The sequence below is a fragment of the Ailuropoda melanoleuca genome, chromosome 4, assembly GCF_002007445.2.
Source record: "Ailuropoda melanoleuca isolate Jingjing chromosome 4, ASM200744v2, whole genome shotgun sequence".
Taxonomy (NCBI): domain Eukaryota; kingdom Metazoa; phylum Chordata; class Mammalia; order Carnivora; family Ursidae; genus Ailuropoda; species Ailuropoda melanoleuca.
The window spans coordinates 17,673,536-17,695,073 of NC_048221.1; the positions used below are offsets into that span (position 1 = coordinate 17,673,536).

The 21,538-nt window shown below is 54.9% G+C and overlaps 2 protein-coding genes across 6 annotated transcripts in view; both read left to right on the forward strand.

The window, feature by feature from the left end:
• Positions 1 to 1,174, forward strand: part of ARIH2 (ariadne RBR E3 ubiquitin protein ligase 2) — a 47,234-nt gene extending 46,060 nt beyond the window's left edge. For all 5 annotated transcript variants that reach the window (XM_019801087.2, XM_002920558.4, XM_019801088.2 and 2 more), the window contains one exon: positions 156 to 1,174. In XM_019801087.2, the coding sequence (XP_019656646.1) occupies positions 156 to 227 (72 nt within the window). In that variant the 3' untranslated portion in view covers positions 228 to 1,174. The remainder of the gene's footprint in view (positions 1 to 155) is intronic.
• Positions 1,175 to 5,419: 4,245 nt separating this feature from the next.
• P4HTM (prolyl 4-hydroxylase, transmembrane) lies at positions 5,420 to 21,483 on the forward strand. The gene is made up of 10 exons (XM_002920572.4): positions 5,420 to 5,482; positions 6,503 to 7,072; positions 7,277 to 7,358; positions 15,447 to 15,637; positions 16,496 to 16,592; positions 18,512 to 18,674; positions 19,233 to 19,418; positions 20,123 to 20,213; positions 20,428 to 20,551; positions 21,050 to 21,483. The coding sequence occupies exons 1-10, from the start codon at positions 5,420 to 5,422 to the stop codon at positions 21,268 to 21,270; spliced, it is 1,788 nt and encodes a 595-aa protein (XP_002920618.4). The 3' UTR covers positions 21,271 to 21,483.
• Positions 21,484 to 21,538: the final 55 nt, after the last annotated feature.

Genomic DNA, 21,538 nt, shown 5'->3' on the forward strand with positions numbered 1-21,538 from the left:
GGCTGTTAGCATGTGGACCGGAAGCTGCTGCAGAGAAGGGTGGGAAGGGCAGTGCCTTTGACCTCTTGGAGCCCCTGACGTGGTGGGTGTGGCTTTGGCTGCTCCAAGCTCTGGGGACTGGGCCGTGCAAGCACCATCTTGCTTCCCTGGTGCAGGACTTAGAGAACCAGATGCACATAGCAGAGCAGCGGAGGAGAACCCTGCTGAAGGATTTCCATGACACCTAGATTGGGACACGGACACGCCGGAGTGAGGACGATGTGGCTGCGAGGCCTCCCGGCTGCTGAACTGCATGCTGCAGGCTCTGCCTTTCACCACCTCAGGCAACAGCCAGGGCCCCACTCCTGACAGACACTGGCCACACACCTCGTAGTCCATTTCTGTTTTCTTCTCATCTTTTCGCTTTTTGTTTCTACCAGGGTAGAGGTCATGTTGAACTGGCCTCTCTTCAGGACTTTTAATTCCCCCTGGATGGTTGTTGGGAGGGAGGGAAAGTTTTTTCTGAATGACTATTAATAGTATTAGATCATTACAACTTATGTAATTTTCAAAGGTTGTATAATTATACAAAAAAAAAAAAAAAGCAAACCATAGAATTACACAGAACCCTTTTTAAAAATAAATTGGCATTGGAGTGTTTTACCCTCTAGCTATTTTACTTAGAATGTAACATATGCTGCCTGCCCCCCCTGCCTCAGAATGTCTCCTGCAAGAGGGCCCCAGGGTGGTCCCTGTTTTCCCAGTTCTCATGTGTTTGGCCACAGCTGGTGTCTCAAGGGAAGAGCGTGGGTGGCAGACGGTGGGGAATTGAGTTGGCCTGTGTGATGGGCATGGAGCACAGGGAATCACATCATGCCTCCTGCCTGGTCCTTGGGGACCCTTTTATGGTTGGGTGCACCTGCCTTACCTTGCAGTGAGGAGATGATACAGAAAGGGGCCTTGTCACAGGGTGTCGTCGTCTCCGATGGCACTGTGTGTCTGTGGGTTTATCTTTCTTCCAGGTTTACCTGGGTCTGGCCACTGAGGCCAGAGCCCACAGCAGAGCATAGGTGGGCTTGTGGCCCTCCAGACCAGGGGACCTGAGTTCAGCACAGTGTTTCCTTTTGTCTCTTAAAGATAGAGATCTACTTTTAAAGGGAATTATTCCCCAAAATAAATTTGTTTTACCTTGGTCCCTTCTTTTGTGCCAGTGCTCCAGTGATGTAACTAAGCAGGTTCACACACGGCTGTCCGTACCTGACACTGTCCTGCTACACTGTTCTGTGGTGAGCTTCAGGGTCAAAGTTCAGCATGGCCCTCCTAAGGGCACAGGTCTTCTGGACTCAGGGGCCTTGTTTGCACAAGTGGTTTTCAGGTTTTCAGGAGTGTGTTCTCCTCCTCCAGAGTGGCTGCCCTGGGGGCGGGGTGCTCTCCCCCTTGCCTGGGTCTAGCTGCTGGAGGACACCAATCTCTGGGGTCTGGGAGTCTGAGGCCAGGAGGGTCCTGGGTTTGTGGTCCCAGCTACTATCCTGGAAGGGCTGGCCAGGGGAGAGGGTCAGCTTTTGCACAGTTGAGTGCAAAGGAACAGGTGGTTTGTGTGGTGTCCTGCCTGTCCTGAACCCAGTCCTATGGGCCTGTTAAAAGTTACATCTGTGATTCCTGGAGTTTTTGTGGCTTTGTTCACTGCCTCCACTCAGGCTGGCAGAGATGTCTGTACTTGACAGGGCCTCCTTCACCTCCTGGAAGAGTTATTTGGGAGATCTGTGAATATTATGGTGGAAGTTCTTTGATATTCAGACATTCTCACCTTAGTCAGCAATTTCCCAGGTACCATGTTAGCTGTAAAACTGAATCGCTTTTAAAGACAGAGGACAGCTATGATTCTTGGGATCATGGGGTACATGGATGGCTGCAGGCTTCCTGTCTCCCTCCCTCCCTCCAGCCCCAACCCAGGCTTTCTTCCTGTCATCTGCAAGGGAGGGGCTGTGGGGTGGAGTGGGAGAACAAGTTAGGAGTGCAGCACACGGGCCCAGAATTGAACAGCGGGGAGCTCACTGAAGGAGGAGCGTGCCTGCTGCAGGACCTAGAGTGGGTGTCAGTGCTGCGTTGACACGCGGAAGATCCTGGCGTCGGGAGCCTTTACCTCTCCGTCTAGTCCTTTCCGTGTCACCGCCGTGGCAGAAGTGTTGCCGCTCTGCGCCTTAAGTCATACCCTGGGCATCCTGGGCCATTTTTGGACTGCACAGCTACCACGTGGTACACTTGTACCCAGCTGTGGCCCCAGCCACTGGACCTGCAGGAGGTTCTGTGCCCAGACTGTAGCCTGCAGCCCTTGACCTGTGGAGAGCTTCCTTTTGTGCCCTCAGTGGCTGTCCTTCACAAACATCATCAGGAAGATAGGAAAGGTCAGGCAGAATTTTTCTGCCCTACAAAGGATAGAAGATGAAGGCACAGTGTTTTCATGAATTTACCATAATATCTTTGTTTTCTTCAAAGAAAAAGTTGAGGCAACGTCATCTGCTCAATGTTGAGTGGTTTATTCAAAATAAAGTTTCTGATTATAAAACTGTGTAGAGTCTTCCTTCCAAGGATCCAAGTAACCTAAGCCAACACCCCAGGGGATTCTGGCCAGGGAGCACCAAGTGAGGGCCTTCTTGTTGATGAACCCCCTCTCCAGAGCTGTGAAGGTCCCACTGGCCTCTATTATGCCTTCTCTCTCTGGCTTTCTGAGGAGAGGGCATCTGTGGAGGGAAGTGGAATATCCTGCCTGTTTCTACTTTCCTCTCTCTGGGTTTCAGGCCACACCATTCCTCCCACAAAAAGATCCTGGGATACTGGCAGAGTTCTGGTGGGAATGCCCCACAGCTCCTGCAGAGGCCCTGAGTCCCTCATTCAGAAAGCCCCTGGGTCCCTCTAAAGCAGATGTGGAGGCCTAGGGTTATGCAGTATCGGTGGGGGTGGCTTCACAGAGACTCGCAGGTTACAAAGATAGGACTCTAGACAGAAACCTGAGTGTGTGGAGTTTAATCCCAAGGTTTGAGAACAGGAAATAGAGTTTGGGTTCTGAATCGAGGGGGTCCACACTTGGGACAAGAGGGGCAGCCACTTCACTGATAGCTCAGAGGTTAAGGCTCCAAAGCTGTGGGCAGCATGCACAGGACAGGCAAGGCCAGAGAGGCCCCAGGCACTGCCAGTCTGAACTCCACAGCTGCTCGGCCCTGGCCCTCTGGTGTGCCGAGCCCCATACATGGCACCTGGACATACAATGGTGTGCAGAAGATCCATGAGCTCTCCCGTCTCAGAGCCTCCAGAACTTGGGGGACACAGATGGAATTGATCACTAGTGAATGTTTTCACTGAGGCAGCAAGGCCCAGGGTTAAAGGGTCACTTCTGTAGATCAGTGGGCAGGGTACCATGGCCTTGGCACCATACCTTGGAGATCTTAAAAATGAACAAGAGGGCACCTGGGTAGCTCAGTTGGTTAAGCCTCTGCCTTTGGCTCAGGTCATGATCGCTGGGATCAAGTCCTGCATTGGGCTCTCTGCTCAGCTGGGAAGCCTGCTTCTTCCTCTCCCTCTGCCTGCTGCTCCCCATGCTTGTGTGGTCTCTCTCTCTCAAATAAAAGAAATCTTTAAAAAATCTTTCAAAATGAACAAGAGAAGATAGCACATTCTAGCAAAGTCTAGAGGAGGGATTTTCCATGTAGTCTACGGGCAATAATCAGAGCACTGTCCCTGTACTGGGCCCTGTTTTGGGTACAGAGGACACAGCTATTGGTCTTGACTTAGGCAAGTTTCTGTCCCCACAAGACAATCACACTAATGGTGACTGAGCACACACCCACTTAGTGGGAAATAAGGGGCGCCTGGGTGGCTCAGTAGATTAAGGGCCTGCCTTCGGCTCAGGTCAGGATCCCAGAGTCCTAGGATTGAGCCCGGCGATGGGCTCCCTGCTCAGCGGAGAGCTTGCTTCTCCCTCTGCCTGCCGCTCCCCATTTTTGTTCTCTCTCACTCTTGCTCTATCTCAAGTAAATAAAATCTTTAAAAAAAAAAAAAAGGAAATAAGTCCAATTTTTTAATAGAGATAAGAACAGAGCACAAGGCCCAGATGTGACAGCAATTGAGGTGGGACTTCCACCCCTGTGAGGTGAGCCAGCCTGAGGGGGGAAAAGCTTTATGGCTCTTACTTTAAAAAATAATAAATTTAAAAATGGGGCACCTGGCTGGCTCAGTCGGCAGAGCATGGGACTCTTAATATCAGGGTCGTGAGTTCAAGCCCCACATTGGGTATGGAGCCTATTTATAAAAGAGAAACTTTATGGCCCTTAGATAGCAAAAGGGCCATAGGTTCTAAAAGGCCAAGTTCTGGTTTATGATGTGGTTGAGATTCCCACAACCAACAGCAGGTGAAGCAGAACTAGACAGCATTCCACACTCCCACCCCAGTGCCTTTTGTTGTCTGGTGATGAGTTAGAGAAGAAGCTGTTGTCAGTGAGCATAAGTCACTTGCATACAGGAGATAGGAATATGGGAGAAAGGGGTTCAGAAAAATGAGGAATATGAGGATTTGTGGTGATCTAATTATAGGTATTAAAAGGCTAAAGAGGAAACGGTCTCAACATTCATTCATGGGTACCAGAAAACCGTGACATCCTTGGTGAAACTGTGATTCGGTTGGTTGGTTTTTTTCACATTAAAGAACTTAGGAGAGGGAACCTGGGTGGCTCAGTTGGTTAAGTGTCTGCTTTTGGCTCAGGTCATTATCCCAAGGTCCTGGGGTTGAGTCCCACATCAGTCTCCCTGCTCAGCAGGGAGCCTGCTTCTCCCTCTCCCTTTGCTCCTCCCCCCTGCTCATGCTCTCTGTCGAATAAATAAAATCTTTTTAAAATTTTTTTAAAAATGAAGAACTTAGACCACAAAAAGAAAAAAAAATTAGGAGATTAATACGATTCAGGGAAAATTTACTTGTTTTGATTGTGCTATGTACTTGGAAGTTGAGAGACTTCTGAGCTAACTAGAGTAGCTTAAAGACAAGCTGCAGGAAATTCAGACACTTCTAAGTTGGTAATAGGATTTTTTCCATTTGAATCTGAAACATTTCTTTTATGGCAATTCTACGTATGTATGTATGTATATATGTATGTGCTTTAGAATTCATTTCAGGGAGCAGGGGCCAGGCCCTTGCTGCCTCTGTCTTCACTTCCATGCACAGGGAGTCCAGTTAGCTGCAGAGCTGTCAGTTCCCACTCCATCTGAAGCAGAATACTGGACCACTGGTGGTGTTTGGTCAGCATCCCAACTTCGGCTGAACCATAACAATTCCCATTACCCCATGGGGAGGAGGAGTTAGAACATTAGGACGTTTCCCCATTAGAAACGTCCATAATGTCCCCTTTGGTTGGGCAGTGTTTCTCTGTAGTATCCTAAGGAGATTGACAAGATGGTCCCTGAGGGTGGCTGGATGAGTGGAGGCACCCATGTGCTTGTGGTGAAACCTGCCATTGTGTGTAGAATCTCCAAGAGAAGGAGATGTGCCCGCCTTTGGAGCCCCTGGCCTGCCCTGGGGAGACCAGAAAATGCAGACGCCACTTTTCTGGAAGAAAACGGGTGGGAGAGGGGCATGTTAACAGTGTAAAGGTAAAACCACTAGTGAGACCTGACTCAGTGGCGCTGCTCTTGTCTGCCTGTCCACCTGGAGGGGTTGGCTTCTGCCCTGGAGCCTGTGCATCTCTGAGGATAATCCAGCCCCAGAAGAGCAGGGAGCATGAAAATGCCCAGGCTTTGGAACGTGGCCACGTATGACCTTCCACCTCCATACCTGGTGATCATCTGAGTTTCCTTCCTCTGAGGCAACTACAGCCACACCACCCTGATGCGCCCAATCTTGTCTACTTTTTCTGAGGCAATGGTGTCTCAATTACAGAAAAGTCCTTTTCTTACAGAAAAGTGCCTTTCTCCTCCTTCCCCTGTGCTGGCTTTGAGGCAAGGAATGTTCCAGTGCACCAGAGCACCTGAATACCTGCTTGCATTCCTGCAGGTTGTTGTTAGGGGGTTGAGCTTCCTGGTGCCGGCGGCTCCTCCAGGAAGCCCTCTCTGACCACTCCAGACTGGATCCCACCGTCTGTGCGCATATGCGACCTTGAACCTCAGGCAGCTGCTTCTTAAAGCCTGACTCCTATAGGCCTCCAAGGCATTCTTGGCCTTCTAAGCTGGTGAGCGACAGTGCCGAAAGCTGTGGGCCCTACACCATCACATGCGCGGTCGTCGGCTTCCGCGGCGCCCCCAAACCGCCGCATTATTGAGTCATCTTTTGGCACTGCCTCGTCGCCGTCACCCCACTCCCGGGGGTGAGAAAACGCAGGCCATACTTTTGCGGGAAGAGGGAAGTGCATCTTAACCGGGGGACGGAGAAACTACTAATGGTGTTTCCTTTAACGGTGCTGCTCCTGCCTGCCTCTGCACTGGGGGCGGCGGAGGGAGTTGGCTTCTGCCCTGGGGAGTGTGCCTCTCCTCCTCACAGTAGCCCACCCCGGGAAGAGAAACTTCAGCGTGGGCCGGGGTCCAGGGCGCAAGGGAGACGGAGCGCCGCGCAGGAACGGGTGCGGGCGGCGCCGGCTGGGGCAGAATCCCCAGGCACGGTCGCCTAGAGACCGCGGCGCGCGCAGGCTACGCGGCGGTTGTCCAGGCGACGGCGCGGCGCGGCGCAGGCCTCCCCGCGGCCCCTCCCCTGGGCGTGCGCGCGACGTGGGCGCTGGCGGCGGCGGCGGCGGCGGCGGTGGCCCAGAGGCCGGAGGCCGCGAGTCCGCAGTGGGCGCCGCCTGGACACGAGCGAGCCCGGGCCGCGGCCGGGCTGGACGAATGCGAAGACGCGCCGGTCCGGCCGCTGTGCAAGCCCCGCGGCATCTGCTCGCGCGCCTACTTCCTGGTGTTGATGGTGTTTGTGCACCTGTACCTGGGCAACGTGCTGGCGCTGCTGCTCTTCGTGCATTACAGTAACGGCGACGAGAGCAGCGACCCCGGGCCCCAGCGCCGCGCCCAGAGCCCCGGGCCCGCGCCGACCCTGGGTCCCCTCACCCGGCTCGAGGGCATCAAGGTGAGGACCCCCGTCTCGCCGCGCTCCAGGCCCTGCACGGCAAGCCCGTGACGGCCGCCGCGCAGCCCACGACCTCCACGCTGCTCTCTGCGTCGTCTGCCCCGCGCGCACCCCCCGTCGTCGCGCTCCGGGCCCGGGCGCCTGTACCCTCCTCCGGCGGCGCGGCCTGGGGCCCGAACTGCCCGCGGTGCCCCTTTCCCTTAGGTGGGGCACGAGCGTAAGGTCCAGCTGGTCGCCGACAGGGATCACTTCATCCGAACCCTCAGCCTCAAGCCGCTGCTCTTCGGTAAGTCAGCTGGGCGCTCCTGGGAAGGGCCAGGGGCTGCTGTCTGGGGGCGCCTACAGGCTCGTTTTGGCCACGTGACTTCTGTTTTGAAAATGGCTGCTTCAGAGTAGCTCTTTTATCACCCAAAGGTTTCCCGAAGTGAAGTACCAACTTCTATAATAGGGTCACAGGGTGACCTTTCCACACACCCCTCTCTGACCCCTACTCTGGCAGCTGATCCTTCCATTACAGGGCTGGGCAATGTGACCCTGAGGCAATTGTCTAAACACTTCATTGAAACCATCTTTGGACACTTGCTGCCATCATTAATTCTGTCACATTCTAGAATTGGGGGAGGGTGGGAGAGACTGATAACCAGGTCCTAACTGATCTCTGGGCCTCTGAGGAGGAATCTCACTCCCAAAGTGGATCTCATGGTCCCCTGAGGGTTCTTAGGATGGAGTTGTGTTCAGCCATAAGTAGGCAAAACCTTCCAGCGTGACCTCATTTGGAACCAGCATCATAAGCTCACATTTTCTGAGCTCTGGTTACGTGGTAGGCTTCACGTGATCATTTCAATTAATTCTTACAACCCCTATGTGAGCTGGGTGTGGATCCTGCCCTCAGGTCACTGGGCGGGAAAGTGAGACACAGAGAGCTGCGGTTGTTGGCCAGACTCATACAGCTAGTTTAGGGGAGAAGCTAGGATTAGAACCCAGGTAGCCTGCCTCTGGAGCTGTACTCTATAGCCAACATGCTAGCTGAGAAGGCTCTTGAAGTCCTTCAGAGACCACCAGTGTCAACTAGTCTGGGTTCCCCAGACTCATGACCTTGCCCAGGATAGGTCTGCCCACCTAGCCCTGGGTACCCAGTCTCAGTAACACACTTACCTGCAGACCTGGGGCTATTCCTGCCTGTTGGAGGATGGTGTGGGTTAGGGGCTTTAAGGAGGGGGCTGGGGACCAAAGCAGAGCATCTGAGCACATGCCATTACCCCTGGGGCAGAGGGCCCTGGTTGAGAATTATGCCGAGACCTATGAGAATGATTTCACATGCATGCAGTGTAAGGGGAAATAGGTTATGTCTGTCCTGTTGTGGGAGGGGCCCTAAAAGGTTATTGTTGCTATTATTATTACTACTGCATAAGGTTGAAGACTGTGCCAAGCACTATTTTAAGTGCTGGGAACACAGCATTGAACAAAATAGGAAACAAACAAACCAAAACAACAACAACAGCACACACATGCATACCTAAAGCTGACATTCAAATGAGACAGACAGTAAACAAACAAATATGTATGAGATGTAGAAGGTGATAAATGATTGCAGGCAGATAAGGCAGAATTTCAATTGGGCTTGAAACTCTTAATAGGGTGACCAAGGTAGGCCTCCCTGTGAAAGGTATTTGAACAAGGAGCTATGGGATCAAGCCAGGCGGCTGTCAAGAAAGGGTGATCCAGGCAAAGGGAACAACCTCACCCCTTTACTGCTATACTGCCATGAACAGGCATGTCTGAAGGGGTTGTATTCTCAGCCTTCTTGGGACCTGTATGTTCTTAATTCAGATGTATGTCAAATTAAATGAACCATGACCCATAACTGTATCCCTCACCCCCTAGCAATGCAGCTGTTGCATCAAAGTCCTACAAAGCAGAGAATGAGAAACCCAAACCCCATAAAGTATAGAAAGCAGGAGAGATCTGACGCAAGATAAACTGGTTCTGGTTAAGCCATCAGATGGGTCTGTGTATCTGCAAATTACAAAGGGCATGGCTGGGAGAATTGCACCGCTGCAGCAAGAACCTCCAGCTGTGGCCCCCATTTTCTCCCAACTCTTACATGGACTTGAGTCTGCTGGTGGATGGTGTCCCAGGTTTTACCCAGGAAGTCCTGGGGCTTGCTCCTCGGTGAGATGAGGTGAGCCACGTGAAGAAGAGATCAGTGATTATAGGAAGTCCACTTGTGAGGCAGGGAAAGCACAGGGAAGAGGATGTCAGAGGGGGGGCAGCTACTGAATGCTATGGTGTTGGATGGATCCAAAGAAGGAAGCCTTACCTCAAGAAGAAGCAGTGTCTGTCTTCTGTACCTGCCCGTTTATTCATCTACTGTTACCCCAAAAAGGCAGGAGGGCCCAAGGAGAATGGGCCTGCTGTGGGCTCTGCCACCTCTGCCTTGCTGCTCTTGGCTCCAAACCTGTGACCCTCAGCCCCAGGGACCCAACATGCCAGGGTTTGAGGGGTGGGGTATTCAGGATGTAAGCTGGGACAAGGGGATTGGGTTCTACCCCAGAGTGCCCCCATCTCCAGGGGAGGGAGCCCCACCACTTCATGGGGAAGACCCCATGCAACCTCCAGTCTTTCCCTTTGGGAAACATTTCCCTGTTTCCCACCTTTGTCCCTAGAGACCTGGGGCAAGTGGGACCTGGACCACCAAGGCCCCCACTCTGAGTTCTTGACATAATACCTACTTGACTGTGGTAGGCATTTCACAAGGATTTGGACCATCAGAAGTCAGCTGAGGACTTCGTCCTGTTCAGTTCAGAAGGGAGGTGTTCCAGTTTTGAGTCATTGTCATCTCTCTGGGGACACTGCCACCTTTCACGTGACTCACCTCTTCCTCCATCCCACCCCACCCCCATTCTGTGTCTAAACAGCAGATCAGTCTTACTACCCCCTTCCTTAAAAGTCTCCAAGATTCCTACTTCACCTCTAAGTGTCACTTGGTGGTGCCCTCGTCTCCTGCTGTCCCTTCCTCACTCCGTGCTGTCCCCAAGCTCATGCTGCCTTGGGGCCTTTGTACTTGCTGTGCCCTCCACCAGAAAGCTCAGACCTGGCTCTTCCCACAGAGGTGCCTTCCGCTCCATTGGGCCTCTGCGCACACATCCCCTCCTCAGAGACCTCTCTTGACCTCAAACTGGTTTTAAGAGGTTCCCTGACACCCCTGCATCAGCCTGCTTGGTTTTCTTCTCTGCACTTAGCATCACTGGAGACTGTCTTCTGTATTTACTTGTCATTCGTACTTCTGCCCCTAAAAGTGAGCTGCATGTGGGAGAGGCCTGATTTGTGCTGGCTGTGCAGTCAGCAGCCAGAGTCGTGTCTACTGTTGGGCATTACTGGCTGGCTGGAGGGGTTTACTGGGCACTCAGCCAGACCAGCACCTGTCTGCTTGCTCAGAGTGATGTCCCACCATTCTGGCAGGTCCCCCCTGATTTGGCATTCCCTTCAAGAGCAGCAGGGGGCGCTTCCAGAAGGCCACAAGAGTTTTATACCATTTTCTTAACTATTTAAGGTAAATGAGTAATTGACACCAGTACACAAAACAATTTATCTTAAAACCATGCCCGCTTTATCATAGGATTTCCAAGTCAGCTCAGGAAAACAATTAGGCAGTTACTTAAGACAACTGTATTCTTGACAAACGCTGGAGGCCCAGAAATAGGGAAAAAACTGTGTGTATGTAAGTCCAGGTTTGTAAGCAGCTTAATGCAGTTTTCTGTATGAACTTCTCCCAACCCCATGGGCTTTTCCACGGGGCTGCAGCTTGGTGAAACTGTGGGCTCAGTAAGGGTCGGGCAGATAAAATTGAGCCTGTGTGGGGCTTGACAAGCAGCATCCTGCCCAGGATGAGTATAGCCTGAGGCTTTGCACCTGCCCTGAGACAGCTTGGGCTGCCAGGGCTTGTGGGCAATAGCCAGGCTGTCATCCCAGGCCTGGGAAGGACAGAAAGGTGGTCTTGCCTACCCAGCACACACTCCCCTGCCAGGGAGCCAGCCTCCTTCGTGTCCGGGCAGAACACTGCAGTTCAGGAAGGGGCCCCTTAGCTGTGGCCACAGAAGTGGGCTTCTGCCCTGCTTGGGTCCTTCCTGAGATTTCTCTGGACTCTGGTCTGCAAATACCCATGAAGGACAGCAGCTAGAGGGTTTTTATGTGCGTCCAGGGCAGCACGGGCTTTGTGTGGCTGGCTGCTGCCGAGGCTGTGGCAGGCTCCCTCTGCCTGTATGAACCCCTATTTTGGGCACTGGTGATGGTTCCACCTGCGCATGGCCAACTGCAGATTCCGGTGGCCTTGGCTCCAGACATAGGCTGTGGTTACCAGCAGCCGAGGGCCCTGCACCTCCCCACTTAGCACGTAGGTCCCAGCGTGCCTTCCTCGCAAGAGGTTGTGCACGCACGTGGCATCCAGCTGCAGCCATCGACGCAGAGTAGGAGCCAGTTCCACGGCCGGCAGTGGCCCTGCCTTCAGCACCTCTAGCCGCGAGTCCAGGTGGCAGTCTGAGAGACCAGAGGCTGACCCGTTGCATCGGGAGAGCCTAACCTTCACTGCTGAATGGGATCAGAGGAGTGGGGTGATGCGCAGGGCCTCTAGGAGTACCCCGATCCCCTCCACCTGGTGAGCCACACCCTCTTTCATGCTCTACTCTTCAGCCCTAGAGAAGGGCTGAAGTCCTGGCTGCCACCCTCCTAGGCAGATTTGTTTGGTGTGTTCTTTTAGCAATGCCACTCTTATTAAAGGCATTTATTTCGTAGCTCTAACCAGATATAGCATTTGAGCGTCCCCTCTTTCATTTTTCTTACACCGAGCTGGGAGCTGGGATGGAGGCACTTGTGGGTGTAAGGGGTGCTGGACGCTAGGGGCTCACCGAAGTCGCTGGCACAGAGCACGTCCAGGACCTCGTTGGATGAGCGGGCGTCCTGCAACTCACAGTCCCTGCAGCTGGCGCGCGGTACTGGGGGGAGGGGCCGAGTGAGGCTCCGCCGGGAGCGAGTGGGGGAGGGGCCGCGGGGGGGTGCCCTCCCGCGGGCCCCTTGTTCACCCTTTCTGAGACCCGCTGCTGTGGCCGGTCCCTTGTCTCCCCTACCAGGGATACCTGTGTACCTGGCCCTGCGGGCAGTAGCTTAGGAGGGTGGGGCGCTGCCCGTGGGCCGGGCCTGGGAGCCGTGCGAGAACTCACGTGGGCGGCCCAGGCGGGAGCCGTTGGCGACAGCTGCGACGCAGAGGCCGTGGCCGGCGGGGAAGCGGCCGCAGTGCAGGATGGCAGGCCAGGGGTAGCCATAGCAGGCCATGATGGGCGCACAGCTGGCCTGCACGGCCTCACACAGGCTGCGGCACGGGTAGATGACCCTGCAGAGGTGGGGGGAAGGATGGAAGGAACGGGGCGAGGGGGCATTCAGGACCCTGCTTCCTGGGCTCCGGGCTGGGCCCCCCTCCATCCCTCCCCTGCCCCTATCCCTTTTTTTTTTTTTTTTTTTTTTTTTTTTTTTTTTTTTTTTTTTTTTTTGCCCCTATCCCTACCCCCCCACCCCGCAGCTCCCAGTACAGAGGCACAGCCAGGGACTGCACGGTTGCTGGGCAACGACACCTGGTCACCTAGCAAAGGCTCTCAGCCCGCGTGCCCCGCTCCCAGCGCTTCGGTCTTACAGCCCCCACCGTCCTCACGTGGCCCCGGGCTGCTTTCCAGTGCACCTCCCCCTCCAGCTGGGGCGAGCGTCCAGTGCTGCGGAGAGGGGTGTATACAAAGGGCCCTGCACTCTGGGCCTTCACTCCCTATCTTGGAGGGAGAAAGCAGGGCCCTCCCTCTTGTCCTGAAAGGCCTTCGGGAGACTGCAGGTTCTGGCCAGGGCTGGGCTGGCAAAGAGCAGAGGCCCGATCATTGGATTTTGAAGGAAGCCATTCTTGGTGCCACTGGCATGGTCACCCTGAGGCTCTGGGAAGGTCCTTCAGTCTGCAAAGGAGGAACTCGAGCTGTTTTTCACGGGGTAGGTTAGGCTGTGGAAGCGGACTCAGCCTTGCGATCTCTGGACTCAGAGAAAAGGCGCTGGATTGAGCTCCATCTCTTGCCGGGATCCCTTGGGCAGACAGCTTCCACACTTCACCGGAGAGGGGCTTCCAGCCCCCCAGCCCAAAGCGGCCTACCCATTTGCCATACCTTGACATTGAAGAACCCTTGATGCCAAGGGTGCTCACCATTGGTGGTCCCCTGCCTATGTCTCCTCTGTCCCATGGGCACCTGCTCCCCTGGGCCAGGAACACCCTGACAAGACAATCCTTCATTTCCCTCCCCACCCCTGTCGGCACCCAGCACTGAGAGGTACATGGCAATGGTTAGTGAACAGGCCCTGGCAGAGGAAAGTGCTTCCCCCCCACACCCCCAGGAACCCCTGCCCTACCTGTCAAGGCACACAGGGGCAAGGAGGGAGCAGAGGAAGAGGCGGGCATCAGGGTGGCACTCCCTGGCCAGCAGGGGCAGCCAGCTGACTGACTGCTGGAGAGCCTCAGCTGCTGTATCATGATCCAGCAAGTTGGGCAGCCGCATCTCTGTGTAGCCGATGTCGTGGCACAGCGCCATAGCTTGGGGAATGGGCATGCACCGTGTGGGGCCCCAGGGAGCCCCTGCTCCGCTGTCACCCCACAGCACCACCAGTGCCACTAACAGCCACAGCCCTTGATCCATCACCTGCTTTGTCTGCCTTGTTCTTAATGGGCTGAGGCTGAGGCCTTTATAGATCTGTGCCCACACCCCAGGAGCCAGTGTTTGTGCAGGTCCCAGGTGCTGGGGACCCATCTGGTTAGGCCCCAGTGTGTCGGCCTGGGCCATTTGCATTTGATTAGCACGCTGCAGGGGACTGTAGAGGTCGGCATCTTTGGGCCTGCGGATTACCAGCACTTAATAAACTGAAGAAACCTGGGCCTGTGTTTTTTCTTTTTCTGGTTTACTGTTCTTGTTTGTTTATCTAGTTTTTAAGCTACCAGGAGGTGACTGTTGAATAGCAGCTCCGTCTAACCCATTGTCTGGAGCTGTGCCCCCCGCCCCCCGCAGTGGAGGGCTCACACCCTTTCTGGGTTTGCTGGGTGGGGGGTCAAGCAGGCCTGGGTGGGGGCCTTTATCCTGCCCTCAGTGTCCTCACCTTTGGGTCATCTATCTAGGGAAGCTGAATTTGGTCGTGAGCGTGGACTCGTGTACAGCAGCCCGGGAGGCTCTGGGCTAGTTGCTCATGTCTCTGCCTTTTATGCGTCATGGATGAGAAAGGCAAATGAAGGGGCCCGGTTTTCTAGGATGAGTATGGGGATTAAGGAGTTGATGACGTGCTTAGGACAGGACACAGAATCTGTACCACCTAAGCGTGATCTGCTGTGATAACCACTAAAAACCCTTCCAGTCCTGGCTCTGAGCAGCCATTTTCCTTCCTCTTGGCAATGCCTGGGACTTAATGCCAGGAGTATAGCCCAGAGAGGTGGTAGACCGCTCTGCAGTTCTGAGGGGTCACTGTGGCAGCAGGGTCCTGCCTCCAGCCAGTTCCCCTGTGGGCCTGTTGGTCCCCATCTAAGGAAGTCCTCTCCTCCAGAAACGACAAGGAAACAGGGCCCATGCTCCCATCTACAAGTGCCTGGGGCCACTGGGATGTGGGCTCCGCAGGTGTGAGACTCACTTTCCAGCTTGACCAAGCTGCTTGTGCAGCTGGTGTGGGGGCATCCAGCCTCTGAAGCCAAGCCCCAAGCCTGCCTGGCCTTTACTCGGACTTAGAAAGCAAAGGACACCCGGGGCATCTTCTCAAAGCATCTGCTAAAAACCTAAGAGACCCCACTGACGGACATGCCGGCACTGGGCAACTCAGCCTGGGCAGATGGTCGGCGCCCACTTGTGCAGGGGAGTGGAGGGCAAGGACTGGCCTATGGCACTGAAGGTTTACACTTTGTTTTTATTTGAACAATGCTGGAAAGCAAAAATGAAAACAAAACCCAGTCACCATCACCCCACTTTAAAATATGTACCCAATCAAAAGTGGAGGTCTTGCTCTGGCCTTCAGTCCCACCCCAAGGTGGACGAGCCCCTGCTCAGCTTAGCTCTAGCAAGCTTCCCTTGGCTCCCCTGGGAAATGTGTGCTCTCGGCATCAAAGAAAAAAGCCCCACATTCCGAATGCTGGCCAGCCTTTGCAGGACAACTCAATCCTGGGGTCAGAGTCCAGAGTAGAGGTAAAGGGGTGTGTGAAGTCCTGACCCGGCGACCACCAGGGGACAGGAGTACCCCAGGAGCTCTGCAGAGAGGAAGGTACTGCTTGCATCAGTGCCCTGGCTCAGTCCTTGGCCTCACCCACCTCCTCTTGTGGCAGAAATCCCTGGCTTCCTGAGTGACGAGGAGTGTCGGCTCATCATCCAGCTGGCCCAGATGAAGGGGTTACAGCGCAGCCAGATTCTGCCCACTGAAGAATACGAGGAGGCGATGGGCACAATGCAGGTCAGCCAGCTAGACCTCTTCCGGCTGCTGGACCAGAACCGTGATGGTCGCCTGCAGCTCCGTGAGGTTGGGATCCTGGGGCCTGGAGTAGGCCCAGGGTGGGAGTGCCTAAATTGTCTTTCTGGTGGCCTGCTTAGCCCTGGCCCCAAGAGTCAGTTGCCATCTCAGATCAGCTTGGGCATGCCCAGTTCCAGGGGCCCCTTCTCCTTCCCTGGAGAGCCCCTTGCTGCCTTAGGATCCCCAGAAGGTGGCAGGAGAATCCCCCTGGGGGTGATGACATTCATTACCACAATTCCTGGGTGGTGTGCCATCTGTGGTATGGATTCGTGGCTGCCATGGCTGGGGACCCTACAGAACTCATGGTGGAGGGGGTGGCAGGTCTGAGGGTAGCCGGAAGTCTGCATTTCTCTTTTATATGCCTCTCACATCAGGCTTCTGACAGAGGTCTTGGCAGGGTGTAGGGTCCCTTGCCTATACAGGGTGCCCCACTGAGCCTGGTCTTCTTGACAAGCCTGGTGGTCATGGCCTGGCCAGGCCTCCCCTTGGTGCCTGTACCCTGTTTGCACCGAGGCCTTGGCCTCCCCCATCTGACCTGGAGTACCTGGGTGGGTCACAGTCCTGTGCTTCATTCTGCCTCCAGCCAGCTGACAGTGCTGGCCATGAAGGCCATAGTCCCAACAGGGCCAGGAACGCCTATGGCCCACAGGTCTCCTGGCTGTCTTCCTGGCCACCTCCCCAGTTGCCTGTGGGCCTCTCTGCCTACCCTCCCTTCAGCTCAGGGACCTCAGGCTCTGTCCCGGCTCCTCACCCATTACCCCATCACCTGAACCCTTAGCCCTTACAGCAAGAACTGGGCGGCTGGCTATGCTCTGGTGGCCCTCCATCACTGGCACCGCTCCACTGAGGGACCATCTTGTGCTTTAGGTCCTGGCCCAGACTCGCTTGGGAAATGGACGGTGGATGACTCCAGAGAACATTCAGGAGATGTACTCTGCGATCAAGGCTGACCCTGATGGTGATGGTGAGCTCATACCTCGCCACAGTTCTGTTCCTGTGAGCCTCCTGTCCCCTGTATACCCAGCTTCTAGAGTAGCCAGAGATGAGGAGGTGAGGATTCAGCCTTGCCCTCACTCCTGGGCAGTAGGCTGGGTCCTCCCATTCGCCTTGGGGACAGTCTAGAGGGCAGTTCTTGGAGGCCCTTTTGACCTCGACAGGCAGAGTCTGGGGTCCAGGAGGGGAGTTACTGGCTGTCAGAGGACAGTGTAGGTACCGCAGGAGTAGAAGGCCGGTGAGGCCAGCTGGAGCTTGGCTGTTCCCCCTGCTCCGTCTGCCTCCATCCAGGCACGGGGTCTTCCCCAGAAGACACCCTCTCTGGTCTAACTAAGATCTTGCTTGCCTGCCTTTTGCTCACCTAGAACCATGCTAACTGCTGGGGGTGGTTTGGGTAGGGGAGCTGTCATGCAAGTGCCCCACCCCCCTTTGGTAATAACTCCCAGGACATTACTGAGGTGAGGTCATCACTCACATGCCCAAATTCTGGGCGAAATGGGGAGGGTACAACAGTGAAATGACTCGGAAGAATGGTCCCGTGGCTGGTGAACCCAGAGGGAAGGATCTGACCAAGACCTGTGGCTGGAGGGGCATCGTGCTGCTCCTGCTCCTATGAACAGAGCTGGTGACAGGCCTCCAGGCCTTGAGTGTTCCCCACCCGCAGAGAAATCTGGGCCAAACAATAGAAGGCTTCTCCCTTAGGAGCACCTGAGTGGCTGAGTTGGTTAAGTGTCAGACTCTTGATCTCAGTCCAGGTCTTGATATCAGGGTGGTGAGTTCCAGCCCCATGTTGGGCTCCACGCTGGGCATGGAGCCTACTTAAAAAAAAAAAAAAGAAAGAAAGAGAAAGAAAGAAAGAAAGAAAGAGAGAGAGAGAGAAAGAAAGAAAGAAAGAAAGAAAGAAAGAAAAGAGAAAGAAAGAAAGAAAGAAAGAGAAAGAAAGAAAGAAAAGAAAGAAAGAAAGAAAGAGAAAGAGAGAGAGAGAGAGAGAGAGAGAGAAAGAAAGAAAGAAAGAAAGAAAGAAAGAAAGAAAAAGAAAGAAAGAAAGAAAGAAAGAAAAAGAAAGAAAGAAAGAAAGAAAGAAAGAAAGAAAGAAAGAAAGAAAGAAAGAAGAAAGAAAGAAAGAAAGAAAGAGAAAGAAAGAAAGAAAGAAAGAAAGAAAGAAGAAGAAAGGAAGGGAGGGAGAGAGAAAGAGAGATAGCAGAAGGAAGGTAGGTTTCTCCCTTGGTTCAGCCAGGATAACATGGACACCAGCTACTCTTCCAGAACCCCAGGAGAGTGGAGCTCCTGCTTTGTGGGTTGGGCCGGCACAGGGGAGAGTGTTCTCATTTGGGAGAGTGGCCTAGCTTTCTTTGTTGAGGTTAACTGCTAACTCAGCAGGCAGGACTGGCTAGATAGATATATTCCATTCAGGATGGGACCTGAGATCATAAGGGAACTCCTGGGCACCAGCCCTGGATTAAACCTGACAGCGTGGAAGGCCCTGGATGGAACCCAGCACTGACTGCTCTTTCTTCACCCTCTGTAGGACCAGAGGGTAGCCACTACGTGCTTTAGAGCCAGGCTGAAGGGCCAGGGGCAGTCCTTGGGGGACTTGGCCATATGGTTCAAGCTTCCCTTGGTCACTCAGCTCTGGCCCTAGTAGGGGTTGGGCTGCTTCTTTTGGGGGACCAAATCCTGCTTTAAACTGAGGAAGTGAACTTCCCTAGGTTTTCCTGTAGGGCCTGATGTGGCAGAAGCCAGGTTCATCTCACCCAAGATTCCAGGTTGGGGGACAGGTGCACGTGGTCCCCCAGTGGCTGAGGCCAGGGAGAGGTAGGATGGTGCAGCCTGCTGCCATGGCCTCCTCACAGGGGCTTGGGGGGCATTGATGGTGGGTGCCCTGCGCAGGAGTGCTGAGCCTGCAGGAGTTCTCCGACATGGACCTTCGGGACTTCCACAAGTACATGAGGAGCCACAAGGCGGCTTCCAGCGAGCTGGTGCGGAACAGCCACCACACGTGGCTCTACCAGGGTGAAGGTGCCCACCACGTCATGCGTGCCATCCGCCAGAGGTGAGCCCCTCAGCAGGCCACGGGGGGGCCTCACAGAAGTTCTTGGCTGGGGCCAAGAGGACAGGCTTGATTAGCCAACTCAGAATTAAGTTCTACTTGTTAGACCAGGATTAGGACCCATTAAAAGACAGGCAATTAACAAAGGCAAATTACCCCTCATTGTGGGCAAACAATATACATTTGGGATCAGAAATAGATTGGAATGTTTGTGTTTTGCTAGTTAGAGAAATGACTTCTTATCTCTGTCCACAGGACCCCCTGCCCCTGAGCAGCCAGGGGTTTTAGATAAGCAACCTCCTTCCTGGAGGGAGTGACCCCCGCTCCCAATTTAGTGGAAATCTCATCCTCCCCACCCAGCGTGGTGTCTGGCATCCAGGGAGAAGGGCTCATGAGTAACCCCTTCCTGTTCCTGCAGGGCCAGTCTGGTCGGGGGTTGGAGGGCCTCAGGGTTTCCAGGGGAGGTGGGCAGGGGCAGAGCTTGTGGCAGGTCTGGGGTCTGGCTTCTTCAGGGTGCCACCTTGCATGGGACTGCCCAGCTGAATGCCTGCTGCCCACCAGGGTGCTACGCCTCACCCGCCTGTCACCTGAAATCGTGGAGCTCAGCGAGCCACTGCAGGTTGTGCGGTATGGCGAGGGAGGCCACTACCATGCCCATGTGGACAGCGGGCCTGTGTACCCAGAGACCATCTGCTCCCATACCAAGCTGGTAGCCAATGAGTCTGTACCCTTCGAGACCTCCTGCCGGCAAGTACCTCCCACCCGGGGTGGCCTTCAACTCCCAGACCAGGCATTCCCATGACATAAACACAGCCCTGCCCTAACGGTATGCCCCCTGTATGAGGCCAGGAGAGCACTGGGCTGTCCTGATTGAGGATACCCCATCTCTCTCCCCAGTTTGTTTACCAAGTGGCAGGAAAGGGCAGGAAAGAGCCAAACTAAGGTACCTACAGACACTGAAACTTGTCCCCAGAGCGCTGAGGCAAGGGGCAAGGCTGGGTCTCCAGCTTTTTTGGCGCCCTCCTCCCCTGGATCTCGATTCTCCTCCACTGCTGGAGGCTTCACCTTCTTTTGAAGCTGTGTGCCCCTCCCCTGCTCAGGCACAGAGGCAGGTCTCTTCTCTTTGTGTGACTGCTCTGGGTCAGCCCCTTCTACTCCCAGCCAGCCCTCCTGCAGGATTGTGCTGCTTTTGCTAGCCTACCTTTCCCAGCCAGCCACGTAATTTAGCTAAGTGCACCCGTGATCTTGGTCACACAAAACATTGTGACACAAAGAAAGAGACTGGATTTGCGGGAGGAAGGACAGGCTAGGGACATCTTGGCACTGACTTGCAGTGTTGTCACTCATCTCAGCCTGCCCTTCTGGCCCTTGGGAACCTGGGCAGCTTATCCTGCCCACAGGTAAGCCCGTGGGAGTGTCCACAGCTGCTCAACGGGCCCCCTGCCTTACAGCTACATGACAGTGCTGTTTTATTTGAACAACGTCACCGGTGGGGGCGAGACTGTCTTCCCTGTAGCCGACAACAGAACCTACGATGAAATGGTAAGGGCCAACCAGGCTGTTACTCTGGTGGGATGGCAGGGCCTTGGGCAGTCGTAGTATATACCCCTCCAAACTTGGGATGACGGGCCCAGTGATACCTTGGGGCTTGGGCACTTCTGACTGGTTTTTCTCTGGCCACTTTTGGCTGCCTGGCCTTGGCTCTTGGCCATACAGTGGGGGAGGTTTGAAAACCCCACCATCCTGCTGCCTACAGAGTCTAATTCAGGATGATGTTGATCTCCGTGACACTCGGAGGCACTGTGACAAGGGGAATCTGCGTGTCAAGCCCCGGCAGGGCACAGCAGTCTTCTGGTACAACTACCTGCCTGATGGACAAGGTGAGGGCCTGTGATCAGGCCAAGGGTGCCTTGAGGGAAGCTTCCCTTTATCCAGCCCAGATGGCCACCCCGGTGGGATGTTTCCGGCACTGCTACAAATGTTTTTCTGCCCCTGGTGCCCCGCAAAGATCATCCTCAGTGACTTCAGCGGCCTGCACCTGTGTAGCCTCCTGGGTTATCTTGACCCCGTGATTGATTGCACAGTGCTCCAGCCTTCCAGCTCACTGGGGCTGGGGACACGTCTGTCACCAACCCAGGCTGCGGACAGGGCTGGCAGCAAGAAAGCTGGTTTCAGAAGACCAGTAGTGTTGTCAGTGCAGTAGTTGGAGAGAGATGCTGAACCCCCAAGGAGGTCGTGGGGCCAGATTTTGCCACCTATGTCTGCACAGCTGGGCCCACCCTGGCCATGCCCTTGGCCTGTATGAGGTCAAGCTTGGGTCAGCGCAGCCCAGAGTCCCTCTGGTCATCTCCCTTGCTCACACCTTCCTCCTCTCCTAGGTTGGGTGGGCGACGTGGACGACTACTCCCTGCACGGGGGCTGCCTGGTCACAAGCGGCACTAAGTGGATTGCCAACAATTGGATCAATGTGGACCCCAGCCGGGCGCGGCAGGCGCTATTCCAGCAGGAGATGGCGCGCCTGGCCCGCGAAGGTGTCACTGACTCCCAGCCGGAGTGGGCCTTGGACCGAGCCTACCGCGACGCGCGCGTGGAGCTCTGAGGGGAGTGCCGGCCTCAGCCCCCAGCCCCAGGCCGCTGGCCGCCCCGGGTCGGGGGGACCTGCCTTCCCCCTGTCCAGACGCAGGCCAAAGCCCTGGCCAATGTCTTGCCCCATCCCCGCCTCCAGCCGCGATTAGGGCACAGTTCCTATACTCGTATTATTTATTGTGTACAGACCCATGCTGCCCCCTCAAATAAAATTATACGGCTTTGAGCCGCCGGGCCAAAAAGCCGCAGGCGGGGTCGGGGGGAGGTAGATCGGGCCATTA